We start from the raw sequence: 19,317 nt of genomic DNA on the forward strand, positions 1-19,317 counted from the left end.
AGATCCTCTTCTCTTCTGCTAACGAAATTAAGGTGATGGGCGTTCTGTGGTCATTGTCTGACTTAAGGATGCATCTCTCCGTTTGTGACTTCGTGTAGGATTGAAAGAAGGGAAACTCTAAAATAATACGAGTACAAGCTATCTCAGTAAGGCATTTTGTTCATAAAGAAGAAATAGTGCAAAGAGTAAAGAAAACTAGATAGAGAAGAAATGAAGGGAAATCACATGTAGGGGTTATGCCACCATTTATAACGTTCATTAACTCTGAGCATAGTTACTTAATTAGCTAACTCCCCCTTGAACCTTACATAATTCACTAATCTCTGCTCAACCAAAACAATCGATTATACATGAAAGTGGTACATGTTAGCTACATTTGGATAGTGAGAAAAGGAAAACTATATCACAATTTAATTTTGGTATGCAATGACACAATTTTACATAACATTGGTTGATAACAGTATATCTGTATATTTATTCGCGTCTATTCAATAATCACATTATACAAAGATACAATTAATTCATATCTTCCTCATCCAATGTTGGCTTAGTGATGGGGATTGACCATCTTCCTAAATGGGCAGTATAATTCATGCATCGAATAATGCTTTTTCCACTTGGTCCATCCGGGAAGTCAATGACGCTAATACTACCTTCATCAAGATGGAACGACCCTAGCCACTGTTTCGGTAAATTTAGACAATGCGTCATCAGTGCAATGTGAAGAGCCGGATGTCCGACAACAACCACCACTTCTGAAGAATCGGATAATTCATCTAATAGAGTTTGCCATACTTTTCTTGTCTGATCCCATACAGGGCTAAAATCTGGTACGAGTTTTGAATCGACAACTGCTCCCTGTAATTAACGGTGGAGGAAGAGATAGGAAATTAGAAACTGAAAATTTTCTGTTGCATCACTTGCATTGCAGCCCTCATTTTTTTTATTTTTTTTTTTTTTTTTTGCCTTCATTTTCTTTTATGGATGCTTACTTGTTTTAACTGGCCAAGTATGGTTTCCACAGCAAGGTCCTTCATCTCTTTAACATCCACTTGTCGGGGTACACTATCAACTCCTAAGCTCTCTGCAGCTTCTTGAATCTAATTAAAAGAATCAGATCGAGGTAAGTAGTTGCATCTCTTAAATGCAGAATAAAAACTAATACATGTAATGACGTCAAGAAAGATGAAATTGAGATAATGGCCTCGAAAACTTCGATCAGCTTACCTTGGATATGATTTGTGCTGCCTCCATTGAGGCCTTTCCAGGGCTGCTAACTACTGTATCCACTTTCAAATCAAGAAGTAGCTCTGCAGTTTTCTGTAACTGTTATCATTCAAGAATCAGTTTATGTAACAAGCATAGATAAATACCTGACATAAGGCAATCAAGTTTGAGTCACCTGACTACGGCCAAGCGCACTCAAAGGTTGATTCCCTAAAAGAGAGAGATTAGCCTGTCGAAAAAATTACCTGAAGTTCAGAACTAAATTTTCAGAAAAGACCTACAAAAGTTGTAAGAGACTAGACATCTTTAAATTTAATCAACTATGATGAAATTTCAGGGTGAAACAGAACAAAATTTGGTGATTTAAAGATTTAGAACCCTTCTCTACACCTCCCAAGAAAATATGCATATGAACACGCAATTAGTATTTGCTTCTTAATCGCCAGGTCAGCTGATATATTATATACTATCTTGTAGCCTTTTTCCAAACATCATATCTGGGAAACCATATTACAAGCATTTACTTGAATCACAATAAATTTATGAATAGCTTTAAGTTCAACTGCATGGAATCCATACGAACTTAGTTATATCCTTATTTATAATGATGAGAAACAGATGCACAGATAGACATAGTAAGTTACTTGCGCACCTCCTCATTGTTCACTAATGATCCATGAGAAACTAGGATGATGCGCTTATTGGCTTTCCGACCTGCAGAACTTCCAGCAGCAATAGGTGAATTAGGAGTCTGCAGTACAACCATTACATGTCATAAAATAAAATAGATCCACTTAATAATCATCAATGATGAAGAAGAGCTTCATCAAGGAAATGACAATTAAACAATGCTTGCATGGTGGAACTTCACTGGTAGCATTCTAGATACTAAATTTTATAATACCGCATACGAATAATAATGCACTCATGTTTCAGACAGTGCAAAGGAGAAAGGATTGCAGGAAAGTCATTGCTTAAAACAAAACCCACATTAACATGTTTCTCCAGCAATTCTGATGAGCTTTGAGATGTATTTTGGATTACTTTTACTAATTTGGATTCAGTTCAATTCAAAAATATTAATTATATCAGTTCAACTAAATTAAATTAAAGGGGGTTTAAAAAAAAAATTAAATTAAAGGGCAAAAAGTGAGGTCAGATCAGGTCAGTTCACTTTAGTTCGATTCAGTTCAATGCATCTTATGCTTACATTCAATTACATTCCAGTTTAGAAAAGTCAAGTACAATTTACTTCAGTTCAAAACAATACAGTATTTCTTAAATTTGACATTTGCCACAATACTACTAGACCTAATGAGATTCAAGGGGATTTACTGCTTTCCTTGGCATTTTTTTGCCCAAATGTCCATCACAAAGCCCAAGGCGTTCAAAGCTTGCTGGAGGCAAAGGATGAAAGACTGGAGAAATGTGATGATTTCATATAGCAATTTACTAAATACTTCCTTGTTGTTTTTAACAAGCCAAACAGTTAGCAATAAGAGAAAATAAAGCATGTTCTAGACAATATGTCAAGTAAAACGTCAATTACTTACTGAACTACAAACAAAAGGCTCACTGACCAAAGGTATTTAAACTAGAATAAAGAGCCAAAGCAGTCAAATGTAAGGCTTCTGTACCTGATTTAAACGATTAAGGCAGATATATGGAGACTTGTCCTCTGCCTGAGGAATGAAATCTAACACACTCACACCACAGTTGCTCTGAAGTAAAACTCTGAAATACTCAGTTCCTAATCCTAATAAGAGAAAAAGACATGACAAGAATTTAGATAACATGCGTATGTATATCTGAACATCACACAAGAAAATAAAAATTTACCTATTGCTGTTGCAACAAGAGCTTGATTCACTGCATTGTGAGCAACAACGAGTACTGACTTGCTTTCATGAGCTAAAATTCTGTCCCAACAGCTTCTGGCACGTGTCCACAACTCCCTGACTGGATAATGACCATCTATGACAAAGTTTGGAGCATCTAGCTTCCATTGACGAAATGCAGTACCGAATTTCTCCTCCCCCTCATGTTTTAAGAGCCCCTACAGACAATCAAATGCATCAATAACTGGAGTTACAGGATCATGAGAATCCAAATTTTATTGAAGGTTCCATCTACTTAAACTGGAAAGTCAAACTCAACTTGAAAAGAATACAGGTCTATTTCCCTCAGGTCAACATCTGGGACCATAGGCTCCTTACGGTTACCCCAAATAATTTCAGCTGTTCGCTTTGATCTAGTCAGAGGACTGCAGCAACAAAATAAATAGCAGTCAGGAAATAACCTCAAACTGAGCAGAAAAATGGCAAAAAAATTGTGGTTGTTCAGATTTTGGGACAATATCATTTAACAAATTCCATGTTGCTTCTGATATTACACCTCAAGCCTCATAACCAAAATGATTTCTATTGATAAAAAGGCAAAAGACGGGAAGCCTATGTCCTCAAAATTTTGACTTTATCGCTGGCCATATCCCATCATTTACTGTCTTTGTGGCACTCACTATAGCTTTGACCTCAGAATTAACCAATCACCACCTAAACAACCTATGCTTATTGCCACCACATTACTCAAAGTCTCAAACAGTTCATTCAAAGTCTAAAATACCTTCATCAAAATTCTCATAAATTCAAACACTTCTTATCAGAGATTAAGCTCGTGGAACTTCTGTAAAATCCAGATTTAACCCTCATACCATAATACACACAACACACCTTGTACCCAAATGCTCCTAAGATCCGTTCATCAGCAATACTAGCTACCCAACCAATCATTGATTTGAAGAGTAACAAGAACAAAATTACCCTATCTACATATCCAAAGCCATTTCTAGATCAAAACCAAAATCACAAAATTCATTATCGCGTAAAGTAGGAGCAATAGTTTTCCTGTCAATGACTGGTCTAAGTGCAACTTCACTGAGACATTGCGGCTTCATTCTTATGATAGTGTTGTGAGCCTGTTTGGTATTTTTGGATGCATCAATATGAGTGAAATGGCTAATATGTGTGCCGTAAGTCTACTTCTGGATTTGGGGTACTTCATCAATGGAGGCGTTTTTTTGTTGCTATGATCTGTTGCTGTTCAGTACTTGACTAGTCTGGATCTGGGACGATATACGTTCCGACAGTGGCAGACTATCAAGCTACAGCTAATGCATACCCTTGCACCCCACAGTACTTATCCTAGCGGAGTTTAAAAATTGTTAAGGTGCGTTATTGATGAGCAGAACTTAACCAACAGTGTTTTAGCATTATGGAAAAAGGGAGTATGATTAGGCAAACATGTGTTTTTAAAAGCAAAGGGATCAACTAAGGGCCTGACACACTCTCTTTGGATTGGATCTATGCTTTGTAGATCAAATAGAGCTGACCTAGTTATGATTCATATGAGCTGAGATAGTCAAGATGCAGTTCCAAACCAGCATTATGTTGACTCAATCAGAATTGCTTAGAATGGATAGGTTAGCACACTTAGGTTACTCCTCCCCGAAGTTAGCCTCACTGACTTTCAAATTTAAGTCTTTTCATGCCCTAGATAAATAGAATCAAATTTGCAATATTAGACAGTTCATGCATAATTGACTAAATTAGGCTTCCTTTCTTATAGATACTTACAGCTGTATATAAGGTTACATGATAGATACTAAAGAATGAAGAAAAGTTTACAAAAGGGGTAGAAGTTTGCAAGGTGTTCAAGCGCAGTGGTATAACACACTATACAGTTTGAGAAGGCTACTAAAACAACAGGACCTTAGTCCCTCGTCAAATATGAAAAATATTCTTTGACCATCTGTAAAACCACAAAATTCAAAATCGCTTCAAATTCTGACTACAATTACACCCCCAGTGAACCCTTTGCACTTGCAACAAACTTCCACTAATCATTGTCCACCAAGTTTATCTATTGTCTCATAAAGTATTGAAATTAGTTGAATTTACTTTCGAGGATGACGTATCAAAACAACCACTCAGCATTTCAAATTATGTCCCCATATAATAGTCACATGTATAGTTTTAGAATGTAAGAAAACAATTGTCATCTTAAAAAAAAAATAGTACTTCTGTATGGGAAGATATGTGAAACGGGGTGACATCTTTTATAATATGGGCCTTAATCTAGTTCAGCTGGTAAATAAGCTGATATGTTCCACAGGGCAGACATATCGGCCTGTCAGTACTTGACACATGGCAACAGAAACTTGACACTTGGCTCAAGAAGCCTTACATGGTTGAGAGCCACCTGTCAAGGAAGATCATTATAAATAGTAGGTAAGACCTCATTAATGAGGGCATTAATTACTCTCTCTCTCTCTCTCTCTCTCTCTCTCTCTACTTTCTCTCTCATACTTATCTTCCTTTCTTCTTAAACACTTTCTGACTTTACCATCGGAGTGGTTATCCCCGGATCACCCCGGGGTTAGCTAACTTCTCTTCACTGTGTAGGTTCTCAGCTTGCCGATAGGAGTATCAGGATCTCGGGCTCGTACTCTTGGGAGATCAGATCCAGACAGAAACAATTTGGCGCTAGAAGGAGGGGTCATTGATCACTTCTATCGCCTAAGAACCTCACACATAGGATAGTATCAACTATGGTCGGAAATAGTGAAACACCGGTGACAAGGAAAGTAGTAAATCAGCCGATAGAACAACCTCAGATAGAGATAGAAGATGAAACTCATACTTTGGGGGATAACCAGTTTCATATGCCGTTAACACCCCCTAGGGGTGGAGGAGAGGCAGAGGATCCTATGGCAGAATTCACGCCGGATGAGCTAGAATTGGCAGCAAGGGTGATGAATGCTATGAGTAAGAAAAGGAAGGAGGCCGAGACGGCGCAGGCTGGAAGGGGGACCGCTCGGGCCGAAAGGGAAACGCCACACATTAATCAGGAAGAACAACATGACCGATTAACAAACTCACCCGGGAGATCCCGAAGTGAGTCGCCGATAAGAACGCACACTGTGTCGCGGCGAGTTGAACAATCCTCAAGTCGCACTGTTAGTACAAGGACCCAACAGCAGAGAAGTTTACAGGTAGATGGGCAAACAATGCGAACTGTAGTTCAGTTAAGGGCATCTCCGTTTGCACAGCATATTCTAAACCAGCCGATGGAGAAGATAAAAATGCCGACTTGTAGGTATGACGGGAGGGGAGACCCGAGCAGATTCATAACATCCTATGAGGGCCACATGATGTTGTATACCAACTCAGATGCAGTATGGTGTAAGGTCTTTCCGACTACCTTGATTGGGGCTGCGGCCGATTGGTTTAATAACCTTGGAGTTGGAACAGTGGATAGTTTTAAGAGACTGACCGAGATGTTTGTGGGTCAATATGTCAGCAATAGTGTGCGGCAGAGAACCTCTGGAGAATTGATGGCAATAGACAGAGGCCTGATGAATCTTTGAGGGATTTTATTAGACGGTTTAATAATGAGGCAAATACAATCCCAAAACTGCAAAGAGATAGCTGTAATGGCTTTGATGAATGGCTTGGTTGATTCTGATTTCAAGCGTTACCTCACAAGAAAAAATTTGCCGACATTGGCAGCAGCATTTAACAAAGCCCGTGACTACATTAAAAGTGAAGAGTTGATGAAGACAAGTAGCAGAAATGTGGTTGTCGGAAGAGGGCAAAGTCAGCACGAAGGAACATCGCCGGGAAGTGGAAGGCCGAGAGCCTCTGCCCCAGGAAGGGGGGGAAACCGGCAGGATTCAAGGGTGTCAAGGCCACCAATGAGATACAGTTCCTATACTCCTTTTAATACACCGAGAGCAGCAATTTATTCGGTGAATCAGAATAGAGAAGGGTGGTCAAGACCGATTCCAATGAAGGCAAGGCCAAGGGATGTGAAGAAATATTGCATGTTTCATAGAGATGTGGGTCATTACACAGAGGAATGTACGCAGCTGAAAGATAACATTGAAGAGCTGATAAGGAAGGGGCATTTGTCACAATACCGGCTGAATACAGGCAGAAATCAGCAATCGGCTCAGCCGATTGAGAGACAGCAAATAGAGGCAAGGCCAGAAAGGGTGCAAGGAGGAGTAGTCCGACAAGGAGATGTAGGGTTGCCGCCGTTATCTACTGGAAGAGGAGTAGATGTGATAACGGGGGGGCCGATACATGGAGGAACAGTTAGTGGAGCAAAGAAGCACTTGGCTGAGCACCGTCATCTGGTGTGCGCCTTAGATGTGGACAATCGTCCTCGGCCAGCTACAATACCTAAAATAGTGTTCACCGAAGAAGATGCAAGGGGAGTAGTGTTCCCTCATGATGATCCATTAGTCTTGATAACTAAGATAAATGGGGCTGACGTTAAAAGAGTGCTGGTGGATGGTGGTAGTTCAGCAAATGTGTTATTTGTGCAAGCTTTTAATGAGATGAATATCGGGAGACAATACCTGAAGCCGGTATCATACCCGGTCATTGGGTTTAATGGGTCTACAGTAAGACCAGAAGGAAGCATAGTGCTACCAGTTAGGCCGGGAAATGGGCCACAAGCAAGGGATGTGATGGCAGAATTTCTGGTGGTGGATGTTAAATCAGCCTACAACGCAATTATCGGCAGACCGATAATACACGATATGCAGGCCGTCGTGTCAACCTACCATCTGGCGATAGCTTATGTATCGAATTTGGGAGCTGTAGAAAAGGTATACGGAGGTCAGGTGATGTCAAAGTCTTGCTATGTGACTGCTTTAAAAAATCCAGTTGGCAGTGGTTCGGTGCCATGCAATCCGGTAAGGGAAGGTGAGCCAACAGTTCAAGATTTAACAATGAGGAATTTTGATACGAGGCCGGAGGAGACCCCAAGGCCGTTACCAGGAGGAGAGACTGTTCAGGTTGAGCTACAACCAGGTGATCCGAGTAGAACAGTGAGAGTTGGGGCCGATATGGATGTAGATACAAGATGCCACCTGATAAGCTTGTTGCGTGAGAATGCAGATGTTTTCGCATTTTCGGCAAGTGAAATGCCGGGAATACATCCGGAAGTGATGGAGCACAAGTTGAATGTGGATAGAAAATTCAGGCCGATAAGGCAAAAGAAGCGCAACTTTTCAACATAAAAGATAGAGGCAATTCAAGCCGAGGTAAACAAGCTCTTAGCGGCAGGGTTTATTGAGCCTTACACGTATCCGGAATGGATGGCGAATGTAGTGATGGTGAGAAAGCCAACAGGGAAGTGGCGAATGTGTGTAGATTTTACAGATTTGAATAAGGCCTGCCCTAAGGATTGCTACCCATTGCCTCGGATACATAGGCTAGTAGACTCAACCTCTGGTCATGCTATGCTGAGTTTCTTAGATGCGTTCTCGGGTTATCATCAGGTCAGCCTGCACAAAGCCGTCAGGGCCAAAACAGCTTTTATAACAGATGCTGGTGTATATTGTTACAAGGCAATGCCGTTTGGGCTGAAGAATGCAGGGGCGACGTATCAGAAGTTGGTAGATAAGATATTTGAGAAGCAGAAGGGCCGAAATGTTGAGGTGTACGTGGACGATACAATAGTGAAAAGTAAGGAGAAAAAAGATCATATAGCAGATTTGACGGAAACATTTGAGACGCTGCGAAAGTATCAGATGAAGTTGAACCCAGAGAAGTGTGTGTTTGGGGTCAGATCGGGAAAGTTTTTGGGCTTTATGGTTAGTGAACGAGGAATAGATGCAAATCCAGATAAGGTGAATGCAGTACTTCAGATGAAACAGCCAAAAACCATTCGTGATATACAAAGGTTGACTGGCAGAATGGCGGGGTTAACTAGATTCATCAGTAAATCGGCTGATAAAGCACTTCCGTTCTTCATGGTGTTACGGAAAAATAAGACATTTTAGTGGGGAAAAGAACAGGGTGATGCACTAGAAGTGGTAAGAAATCATCTTAGATCTCTTCCAACAGTAGCCAGGCCTGAGAAGGGAGAATTGCTGCAGCTATACATCTCGGCATCACCAAAAACAGTGGCAGCCGTTCTACTGGTGGAGAGGAAGAAGCAACAGATGCCAATATACTTTGTTAGCCATGTGTTGAATGCGGCTGAACGTAGATATCCAGTAATAGAAAAAATGGCACTAGCGGTGGTGATAGCAGCCAGAAAGTTAAGGCCTTATTTTGATGCCCATCCGATAGATGTATTAACAAATCATCCGTTGGAAAAGTCGTTGCATAAAATGGATACTTTAGGCAGATTGCTAGCGTGGGCAGTAGAGTTATCGGAGTATGAAATAAATTACAGGCCTAGAACGTCAATCAAAGCCCAGGCATTGTCAGATTTTATTGTTGAGACGACATACATTGATGAAGAAGAGGAGTTGGGAACATGGCAGGTATCAGTTGATGGTTCGGCCACAGCAACGGGGTCAGGGGCCGGAATTGTGATAACAGCGCCAGATGGGAAGATATTTGAATATGCCATGAAATTTAAATTCAAAGCTACAAACAATGAGGTCGAGTATGAAGCTGCAATAGCTGGGATTCAGTTGTCAATAGCAGTAGAGGCAAAACGGTTAGTTTTAACAACTGATTCCCAGTTAGTATCAAGCCAGTATAGTGGGGAATATGAGACAAGAGAGCCAGCCATGGTGAGATACCTGGAGAAGGTGAGGCAGTTAGCGGCGCAGTTGTAATATTTTGAAATTAAGTTGGTACCAAGAGTGAAAAATGCTCAGGCAGATGCCTTGGCAAGGTTGGCAAGCTCGAGCTTTAATGACCTGGAGAGAACAGTCATGGTAGAAGTCTTAAAGCAAAAGAGCATAGACGAAGTGACATAAGAGGTGTTGTGTATTGATAACGGCTCTCAATGGTATGATAAAATATTGGCATACCTTCTTCATGGGGCGCTGCCGATAGATAAGGGAGAATAAAAAAAGCTGCGAAAGGACATTGTTTGGTTTGTCATGCACCAGGGTCAGTTGTACAAAAGGGGGTTTTCATTGCCGTTACAGAGATGCATAACGGACTTTGAATCTGCAAGGTTGATCGAGGAATTACATGAGGGCAGTTGTGGTAACCATCTCGGTGCAAGAGCTCTGTCTAGGGAAGCAATGAGAAGGGGGTATTACTGGCCGACAATGAATGCAGAAGCTATAGCTTATGTGAAAAAGTGTGAAAAGTGCCAAAAATTCGCCCCGGCTATCAACCTGCCTCCAAATGATCTGACGCCGATATTAAATCCGATCCCTTTTGCACAGTGGGGGATGGATATAGTTGGACCGTTTCCATCAGCCACGGGTGGAAGGAAATTTCTGTTAGTGGGGATAGATTACTTTACGAAATGGATTGAGGCAGAACCAGTAGCAAAGATAACGGCATCGGAGGTGAAGAAGTTCATATGGAAAAATATTTTCACGAGATTTGGGCTGCCAATGGCAATGGTTTTTGATCATGGAACCCAGTTTGATTGTAAGCCAGTCAAAGATCTTTTGACGATGTACAAAGTAAAGTTTGCTTATGCAGCAGTATGCCATCCGCAGTCTAACGGCCAGGCAGAGGCAGCAAATAAGCAAATCGTAATGGCAATTAAAAAGAAGATTGAAGATGCAAAGGGTTTATGGGCAGATTTAATAACGGAAATACTGTGGGCAAACAGGACCACGATAAGAGAAGCAACAGGTGAATCGCCCTACACTTTAGTATTTGGAACAAAGGCAGTGATACCGGCAGAAGTAGGATTGCCGACATTTAGAGTCCAAAACTATTGTGAAGATCAGAATGATTTGTTGTTGCGTCAACAGTTGGATTTTTTACCAGAAGTAAGAGAGAAAGCGGCAGTTAAATCGGCTGCATTCAAGGAAAGAATGTCAAGGGCATATAATAAAAGGGTATCTTATCGGCCGTTGAATAAAGGTGATCTGGTTCTACGGAGAACAGCGGCAACAGGAAAGGGAAACGAAGATGGAAAGATGACAGCAAGTTGGGAAGGACCTTATCGGATTAGAGATGTAGTCATCCAGGGATCATTTTATCTCGAGACTATGGATGGAGCACCGCTAAAAAATGTGTGGAACTCAGCGGTGCTAAAGAAGTACTATGTATAGAAATGTATAAACCTTTTTAATGATATGAAGCTGACATCTATGTCAGTGATGAATGAAAAAAAAAATTCAGATGACATGTGTTGGAAATAGGCATCCTCCATTTAACAGTACATCGTTAAATGGGACGGACAGCTCAAAACCGCTTCCGTGAAGTTAATGAACCTATAGCCTGATCAGTTGTATACATTAACTCACGAGGTTGCTGGTTCAAAATATAATACCGGCAAAATCAATTCGGGTATACGCCAATGTAAGGCGTAGCTCAGAAAGTGATCGCCGAGAGGGTACCTAACTAGCTGAAAAATCATAGCAGTAGGTGACCGATGTTGTACTCTGAACCAGCAACGCGTATCATTTCCTAGTATACATAATTCCTAAAGGAAATATGCATACTAGGGGGAGTAAAGAGTTAGATATCGTATACTAATAGTCTTTAAATGGTAATTGTTGGTACTACTATAATGCTGATATTACTATGATGGATGTTGTTGAAAGTTGTTAAATGGTTGTTATACGCACAAGGGGGCAGGCGCGAGATAGTAAGAAATGAGATAGGATAAAAGCATGATAAGTAGAATTTTGCAAAAACAGCGTGAGATAGTAAGAAATGAGATAGGATAAAAGCATGATAAATAGAAAACTGTAAAAATTTACTTTTTTAAAAAAAAAGATAGTAAGACGTGAATAATTAATATAGCATAATAATTAAAGGTGCAAATGAGTATTTATAATAGTTAAAGATGACAATCGACAGGCATCACCACAAAAAGGGTATATGCCGATAAAACAGCATTGTCAAAAACAGTTCTGAACAAAAGTAGAAATTTACATATGTCAGGCTATAGCTGATAAGGCCCAATTATGCTAGAACCACAGGAAGATGTCGGTGATGACTGCCCGCCCCTTCAAGCTTGTGTATCTTCGAGAGTTGGGGAGTTTAGTATGCTAGGATCCTTGATGCCGTCGTCACCGCTGGGCTCCAGATTGAAAAGGTCTTCGTCCGAAAACTGTTGCTCTTCAAAACCTGAAGGGATCTTGAAAGCTTCCTCGTTAAAAGCCTTTTCAACTTTAGCCCAATCTTCTTTCTTCCGGCCAGCGGCATGAACAATACACCTTTGCGCTGCAGTCCATCCACCGTCAAAACGATCTTGAAGCCGACTGCAGAATTCCCGAGAAGCCAGGTAACGGCTAACTGCTCTCTGTCGGACTGCAGGTTTGTCGGCCTCCAACCCTCGAACTTTGTTTTCAAGGTTGCTAATGCAAGCCTTAGCATCATTGAGATCCTTCTCAAGGGTAGGGAGGCGTTCAATGGCCTGATTTTTCTCAGCAATTTCAGTCTTAAGCTGTTGAATCTCTAGCTCAAGACTTTCGACTTTATTAGCTTTTGTCCTAAGAGCAGTCATCTCAAGGTCATCTTTTGCCTTAATTTCCTTCAGCTTCTTTAAGGCCTTGTCAGCATTATCTAAGGCTGTTTTCAGTGCATTCTGACTGGTAGAGGATTGATGATGTTTTTCTTGATAATACCGGTACATCTCTACGAGCTCAGTACCAGACATAACAGCCTAAATAAGGGCAAGATAGGTGCAAGTTAGGATTATATTAATAAACGTGTAATAAGAAATAAAATTATACGAAAGGCACAAATGAAAATGATGAGTATATACAAACAAAAGTAACAAACGCAATGATTTCGGTACATACCTTCATCATATTATGCATATGGAGAGCGGCAAGAGGACCGATAGCACCAGCAGGCCTATCCATTGGAAGGGTAAGGTTACTCAGCAGCCGATATCCAAGAGTCCCACCCTGCATTGGGTCATCTGTGATCATTGATTCATTCCGGCATGCGTCAATGGTGGGCTGCCATCGGTCTTCAGAATGACTAGAAGGGGCAGTAAACCCTTTAAGAACCTCTTCAGGAAATTTCCCGTTAGGGCGTTCAATCCATTGCCTGTCTCGATAAACGAGACCCGGAACGCTGGTATCAGAACCATCAGCAGCAGTAGGAATAGTTTGAGTTATAAGTTGACCGGAAGTGGGGGGTTGAGCAGGAGGAGTTTCGGGTGTGTTAGTAAGATCCTCAATCTCCACCCCATCCGTCACCCTCTTGACGGAGGGTACAGTACTTTGAACCACCGTTTTGTCCTGAATCTTTGGGGAAGGGGGCAATTCCTTGTCCTTGGCCTGGTTTGCCTTGGCGATAGCACCATCAGATCGCGTAGGGCTGTTAACTCTAACACCGCCACCACGCCGATTTGCAAGAGAGGATAACTTTCTTCTCTTTGCGCTATCATCAGCCATCTCTTCAGCCCTTCTTTTAGCACTTCTTTTTGCACTGACGGTAGGAGTGCGGCTACAATAAGTAGCAAGGGTGTCGTAAGAAGGTTTGGAGGCTTTAGGGCAGCGTCTGATAACTTGTCGATACCTAAAATATTGATAAATAAAAATGTTAAACTAGATAAAAGAAGAATACGACAATAATTCCGAAATAAAAAGAGAGTGAAAATGCAAAGGTATTAGACATAAATAAGTTAATACCATGGAGGTCAGTCCAGCAGAGACCGACGCGTGATAGAGGTGCGTTGCCGAGAATATAACTCACATTCGGCACCCACACCTTAGGGGTTAGACGGACTTTACCGTCACCGTTATCAAATTCCAAAATATCAAAATGGTTAACCGCCCTGCGTTCATGTTTACCGAGATCTCTCTCGGGAATAGTATCAAACCGTGGGTGAGGTCGGAAAAATGTTCTCCTGAGTGGAAAATCATCGGGAACGGACATGAAGAAAAACTTGCCTTGCCAGCCTTTACAGCTTGATAACTTAGGGTGGACGGTGTATTTACGAGGTTGGGTATACAAGGACCACCACCTTTCCGATTGACCATCTCTTTTTAAAGTGATCAATCGTCTAAATGCATTAAGAGTCAATGGATAATTTCTATATAACATAACCCACACCGTTGCAATAACGGCACGGATAGTGGGAGGAGTTAACTGCACTAAACAAACGTTCCAAGCCTTTAAGATTTTAGCAATGAAAGGATGGAGAGGAAGACGAAGTCCGAAATCAAAATGCTTTGCGTAAACGGCAACGCAACCTGCCGGACAGTCCAGACGAAGGGATAGCCAATTCATACTCATCTCGAAGGTTGTAAAAAATTTTGGCTTTACGGCAATAATCTTTTCCAAGTGTCGTCTTCCTAAAGGATTCATTTACCTTTGCCTTAGCAACTTTGTCGTCATCAGCCAGGACAAGAGGTTGTCGGAATTCCGCGTCATCTGCTTCGGAATTGTACCCTTCGTCCAGGCTCTCCTCCTGGATAACCTCAGCGGTTAAGTCAATAACATTGTCCCTACTATCGGTGTTGTCACTGTCAGCCTCAGTCTCATCATCACCTTCAACAGGGTTAACGGCGGATTCATGCGCAGGTGACGATTGATCTGCTTGTGGGCTTGAAGGAACTTCCTTATCACCCGATTCAGAAGAGCTTACAACTTGAGTCTGACCGGGTTTTCTACTGGACTCAGCTTCCTCAGCAGCAACAACATCACGCTTTACTCTCGGCATAGTGCTTACACCTATATTGCCAACGTTAGAGCCGTACTGGTCAAAATGCTGATCCTCAGCAAAGCTGCGTAAATGATAACGGACACTAACAGGCTCAACGTCCAGAATTTCGGTATCGGCAGGGATATTAGGGTTGTTTGGATTTATGTACTGTTCACAAAAAACAATAACCTTATGGCGAATGTAAGCACGCCTTTGCTCCTCAGAGGTTAGGGGGTCGAAAGGGTAGTCAATGTTGTCGGATAAAGATGATGAATTACCCTGATCCCTACCGACATCTTTGCCTAAAGACTGTCTAATTAAACGACGCCTAGCATTGCTAAGGTTAGGCAAATCTTCCTCTTTGCTATTTTCAGACATTTTTAATAACCTAATACTAGTAATAGCCCAAAAATCGAGCAAGCAAAAATAACATGCAAAATAAAAATTAGAGTTTGAGAATACCTTTGGAGAATAGTGAATGCGGGAGAGACGAAAAAAGCGAAAAATGACGAAAAGGATGTTCTGTGTAACTGGCGCAAAGAAGCAGAATGCTAAAAGACGCTGAAAATTTGTTAGCGAGTGACTGATAAAAACCAAAGGATGATCGCTCGTATTTAGAGAAGAAGAAAAGATAAACCTAAAAAAAAAAAAGGGAGAGTGTATTTTAGATTCAAAAAAAGGGGAAGTTGAGGAGACGGTTGAAGTGAAAGGCGGTTCAGAGATCCAACGGACGAAATGAGAGTAACAGTTCAAAAAGCAACGGTAGGATAAACAACACGTGTCTCATAACCTGCATAACCTACATTTTCCCGCCCGATTAAAATGTAACCCCTGAACTTCCACTTAATACATTCCGGCGGTATTTTATAAAACTTAACAGCTCAACAAGCCAGCATAAAGTCTCTCCCAAATATTTATTAAGGAAGACCTTGTCTGCTGTAAGCATACAAGGTCACCTGGGGGAAAACGGAGTTTTTTCCGCCCCTAATATTTAATAAAGTAGACCTTGTGTGCTGTAAGCATACAGGGTCACCTGGGGGAAAACGGAGTTTTTTCCGCCCCTAATATTTAATAAAGTAGACCTTGTCTGCTGTAAGCATACAAGGTCACTTAGGGGGAAAACGGAGTTTTTTCCGCCCCTAATAATTAATAAAGTAGACCTTGTCTGCTGTAAGCATACAAGGTCACCTGGGGGAAAACGGAGTTTTTTCCGCCCCTAATATTTAATAAAATAGACCTTGTCTGCTGTAAGCATACAAGGTCACTTGGGGGGAAAACGGAGTTTTTTCCGCCCCTAATATTTACTAAAATAGAGCTTGTCTGTTGTAAGCATACAAGGTCACTTGGGGGGGAAAACGGAGTTTTTTCCGCCCCTAATATTTAATAAAGTCGACCTTGTCTGCTGTAAGCATACAAGGTCACTTGGGGAGAAAAAACGGACACTTTTTGCTTCTATACGTACAAGAAGAACATAATAATATCCTTAATTAAAATTTTGGAGATAACATCCTAGATATTCCAGTTCATAATCTCTTTAAAGTGCTCGACAAAGTGCAAGAAATGAAAGCCTGAACATATCATAATTTAAATAGTTAAAAGTGAGAACGTCGTCTAAGTAAACGAACGTCCTCACTTGGGGGACTAGTTGTATGGGAAGATATGTGAAACGGGGTGACATCTTTTATAATATGGGCCTTAATCTAGTTCAGCTGGTAAATAAGCTGATATGTTCCACAGACATATCGGCCTGTCAGTACTTGACACATGGCAACAGAAACTTGACACTTGGCTCAAGAAACCTTACATGGTTGAGAGCCACCTGTCAAGGAAGATCATTATAAATAGTAGGTAAGACCTCATTAATGAGGTCATTAATTACTCTCTCTCTCTCTCTCTCTCTCTACTTTCTCTCTCATACTTATCTTCCTTTCTTCTTAAACAGTTTCTGACTTTACCATCGGAGTGGTTATCCCCGGATTACCCCGGGGTTAGCTAACTTCTCTTCACTGTGTAGGTTCTCAGCTTGCCGATAGGAGTATCAGGATCTCGGGCTCATACTCTTGGGAGATCAGATCAAAACAACTTCGTAGTTAGTAATACAATGGTTCATGATTAAATTTCCCAAAATAACCCAAATTTGATAGAGTTGTAAAAAGAGTATACAAAATACACACTCAAGACAATAACTCTTATTAAATAACCATTAAGCAATCTAGATCATCAGGGATAGTAACAATGCTACAATAATTTCCATTTTCCAACCCGACACGATTACTCAATTCGTGGTTGTTATTCAAGTCACTTAGTCATCTGTATTCGGACTGCAGTAAAATCATACCATTCTACTATCTGGAACGTGATTTTAAAATCAATTACTAGTTTGCTACTCCCTCTACCCCAATTACTTGCAACATTTTAACTGGATATGCTTGCCGATGCACAAGTTTGACCGTCAATATCTTTTATTATATAATTATAAAAGTTATAAAAAGTTTATATTAAGAGACTATACATTAAAATAGACTCAACAATATCTTACATAACTGAATAGGCTTTCATATAATAGCTAAAAAGATGGTCAAAGTGAAAAGTGTGAATAATGTAAAAGTCAAAATGTTGCGAGTAGTTTAGGACGGAGGGAGTTCTACACATGAACTCACTCAACTTAGCCTACACTACAGTCAAAGCATTACTTGAAGAATATATATATTTCCCGTATAATTCTAAACCCTGAAATTCTAATCTTCAAACATTATAACATAAAATCAACAAAAACCATAAAATCGAAAAATTAACCAAGAAAATGGAAAAAATACCTAGTAAAGCAGACATCAAAGGAATCATCGAGAAGCATCTGGCGAGAAGTTTCAGCTTGAGCTTCACCCTTAGTAGTAAGAACAGAGAAATTCGAGCTACCTTGAATTCTTCCCTCAGCATTCCACGTACTCTGTCCATGTCTCACCAACACCACCCTCTTCGCCGCCTTTATCGCCGGAAAATCCGACCAAGATTCTGGTTCTATCTCTTCCAAAACTGCATCATTTACGGAGGAAGACGATCGAATTGTCGAGAATTTAGGGTTTAATGCTGAAGAAATTCTACGTTGGGAAGATTTTGGTATGATAAAAAAGGAAGAAGGTAAAATGGCGAGCATTTGATTGTGTGGAATAGAAAATTAGGGATTTGTTTTTGATTACTTTTGGCGCTAAATTGGGGTTTTTTTGTTGGTTTTTTTTTTTTTTTTTTTTTTTTTTTTTGGGAAGTGTTGTTGCGGTTTTTTTTTTAAATCGTATGGTTAGTTGGTTACCAATGTCGCTCAACGTTATCCTTAATTTTTGTATCATATGGATATTAACATTTCAGGAAAAAAAAAAAAGGATTTCCCTAGAAATTGTTTATTGTCCATGCAGGATTGGTACTTAATTTCTTTTTTATTTTTAGTTTAGTAAAGAACCGCTAACGGTATAAACCGCTAACACCTTTAGTGGTTATAATAAGTAAATAGTTGTTACCACTAGCAATTTAATTTTTAAAAAAAAAAAATAACCTATAAAACGCTAATGTCAGTAGCGATTTATATCTGTAAACCGCAAAATCTAAAACCGCAAATAGCATTAGCAGTTTTAACTTGTGAGTTTGTCAAAGTACACAATAGTTATCTCCAATAGAAATATGAAGCTGTAAAAATCCACAAGGCACTAATATAAATCCGTGATAAATCTGAAGGATTTATGTCTTCATCATGTGCAAATACTAGATATATAAATAGATCAAATTATGGAGATAATTAAGTTCGTACATTTTATTCGTCGTAATATCATAACTAGAGGTACCAACAATCTTTGGGCTAGTAAAATAGACCAAAGTCCAATTGGACGGATTCTATAAGGTCACACAAAGGGCCTAGATTGAGCATTAGAGGACGAGGCCCATGATGGGCCTCATCACTCTAGGTGGCCGACCATAGGGAGAAATAAGGAAAGTTTTGGGTTTCGTGACCTAGTCTAATTATAATAGTATTCTAAATAGACTAGGTGCCTAGGGTTTGAACATAACATTTTATGATCAATTTGATCAAACCCTAATTAGCAAACACGAAACATAACCCTCTCAAACTCCTCTCTCTCTCTCTCACGGCTCTCTCTCTCTCTCCTCCTCGGCATCGGTTTCCGGTGGTTCGTGGTGGTGGTGGTGGTTCGTGCGGTGGTCTGTAGTCCGTTAAAGGTGGTGTTCGCGGTTCTTCCCCTTCACTCGACCAATCTAGTATTGGAGTACGGCTCATTCGAAGCTCATGGACTAAGTAGAGGAGCAACGCTTGGGGCTCTATTCTCTCTCTGATTTGCCTGTTAAATAGCTTCGTGGAATTCACGCTTCAAAGGTATAATTATGTGTCTTGTGTGTTATGCATGTGATCTTGGGATTAGGTACTTTATGAATATTATTCATGTTTTCCGCATTATAATACCTATAAACTCCTACAAA

The 19,317-nt window shown here is 40.4% G+C and overlaps 2 protein-coding genes across 3 annotated transcripts; both read right to left on the minus strand.

Annotated features, from left to right (window-relative positions):
* Window positions 1-384: 384 nt before the first annotated feature.
* On the minus strand, window positions 385-18,091 carry LOC145558608 (putative 2-carboxy-D-arabinitol-1-phosphatase). Of its 2 annotated transcripts, XM_081619897.1 has the most exons (9): window positions 17,652-18,091; window positions 3,385-3,490; window positions 3,067-3,283; window positions 2,865-2,983; window positions 1,880-1,978; window positions 1,403-1,456; window positions 1,228-1,326; window positions 993-1,100; window positions 385-858 (listed from the first exon to the last, which is right to left on the minus strand). In XM_081619897.1, exons 1-9 carry the CDS (start codon window positions 17,987-17,989, stop codon window positions 517-519), a joined length of 1,482 nt encoding a protein of 493 aa, XP_081476023.1. In that variant the 5' UTR covers window positions 17,990-18,091; the 3' UTR covers window positions 385-516. The 2 variants fall into 2 exon arrangements, with proteins under 2 accessions (XP_081476023.1, XP_081476024.1); XM_081619898.1 differs by lacking the exon at window positions 1,403-1,456.
* Window positions 12,006-13,703, minus strand: LOC145559943 (uncharacterized). The gene is made up of 2 exons (XM_081621213.1): window positions 12,980-13,703; window positions 12,006-12,840 (listed from the first exon to the last, which is right to left on the minus strand). The coding sequence occupies exons 1-2, from the start codon at window positions 13,580-13,582 to the stop codon at window positions 12,184-12,186; spliced, it is 1,260 nt and encodes a 419-aa protein (XP_081477339.1). The 5' UTR covers window positions 13,583-13,703; the 3' UTR covers window positions 12,006-12,183.
* Window positions 18,092-19,317: the final 1,226 nt, after the last annotated feature.

The sequence above is a fragment of the Chenopodium album genome, chromosome 9 (assembly GCF_948465745.1).
Source record: "Chenopodium album chromosome 9, dcCheAlbu1.1, whole genome shotgun sequence".
NCBI classification, from domain to species: Eukaryota; Viridiplantae; Streptophyta; class Magnoliopsida; order Caryophyllales; family Amaranthaceae; genus Chenopodium; species Chenopodium album.

Bases quoted from the DNA above. Each gene is read 5' to 3' on its own strand.
- LOC145559943 (XM_081621213.1), bottom strand. From the start codon at position 13,582: ATGGCTGATGATAGCGCAAAGAGAAGAAAGTTATCCTCTCTTGCAAAT. The intron at 12,841-12,979 runs GTATGTACCGAA...GCCCTTATTTAG, and splicing joins ATATGCATAATATGATGAAG to GCTGTTATGTCTGGTACTGA.
- LOC145558608 (XM_081619897.1), bottom strand. From the start codon at position 17,989: ATGCTCGCCATTTTACCTTCTTCCTTTTTTATCATACCAAAATCTTCC. The intron at 3,284-3,384 runs GTTGAGTTTGAC...GATTGTCTGTAG, and splicing joins TAGACCTGTATTCTTTTCAA to GGGCTCTTAAAACATGAGGG. The intron at 1,457-1,879 runs GTGCGCAAGTAA...TTTTTTCGACAG, and splicing joins CATTAGTGAACAATGAGGAG to GCTAATCTCTCTCTTTTAGG.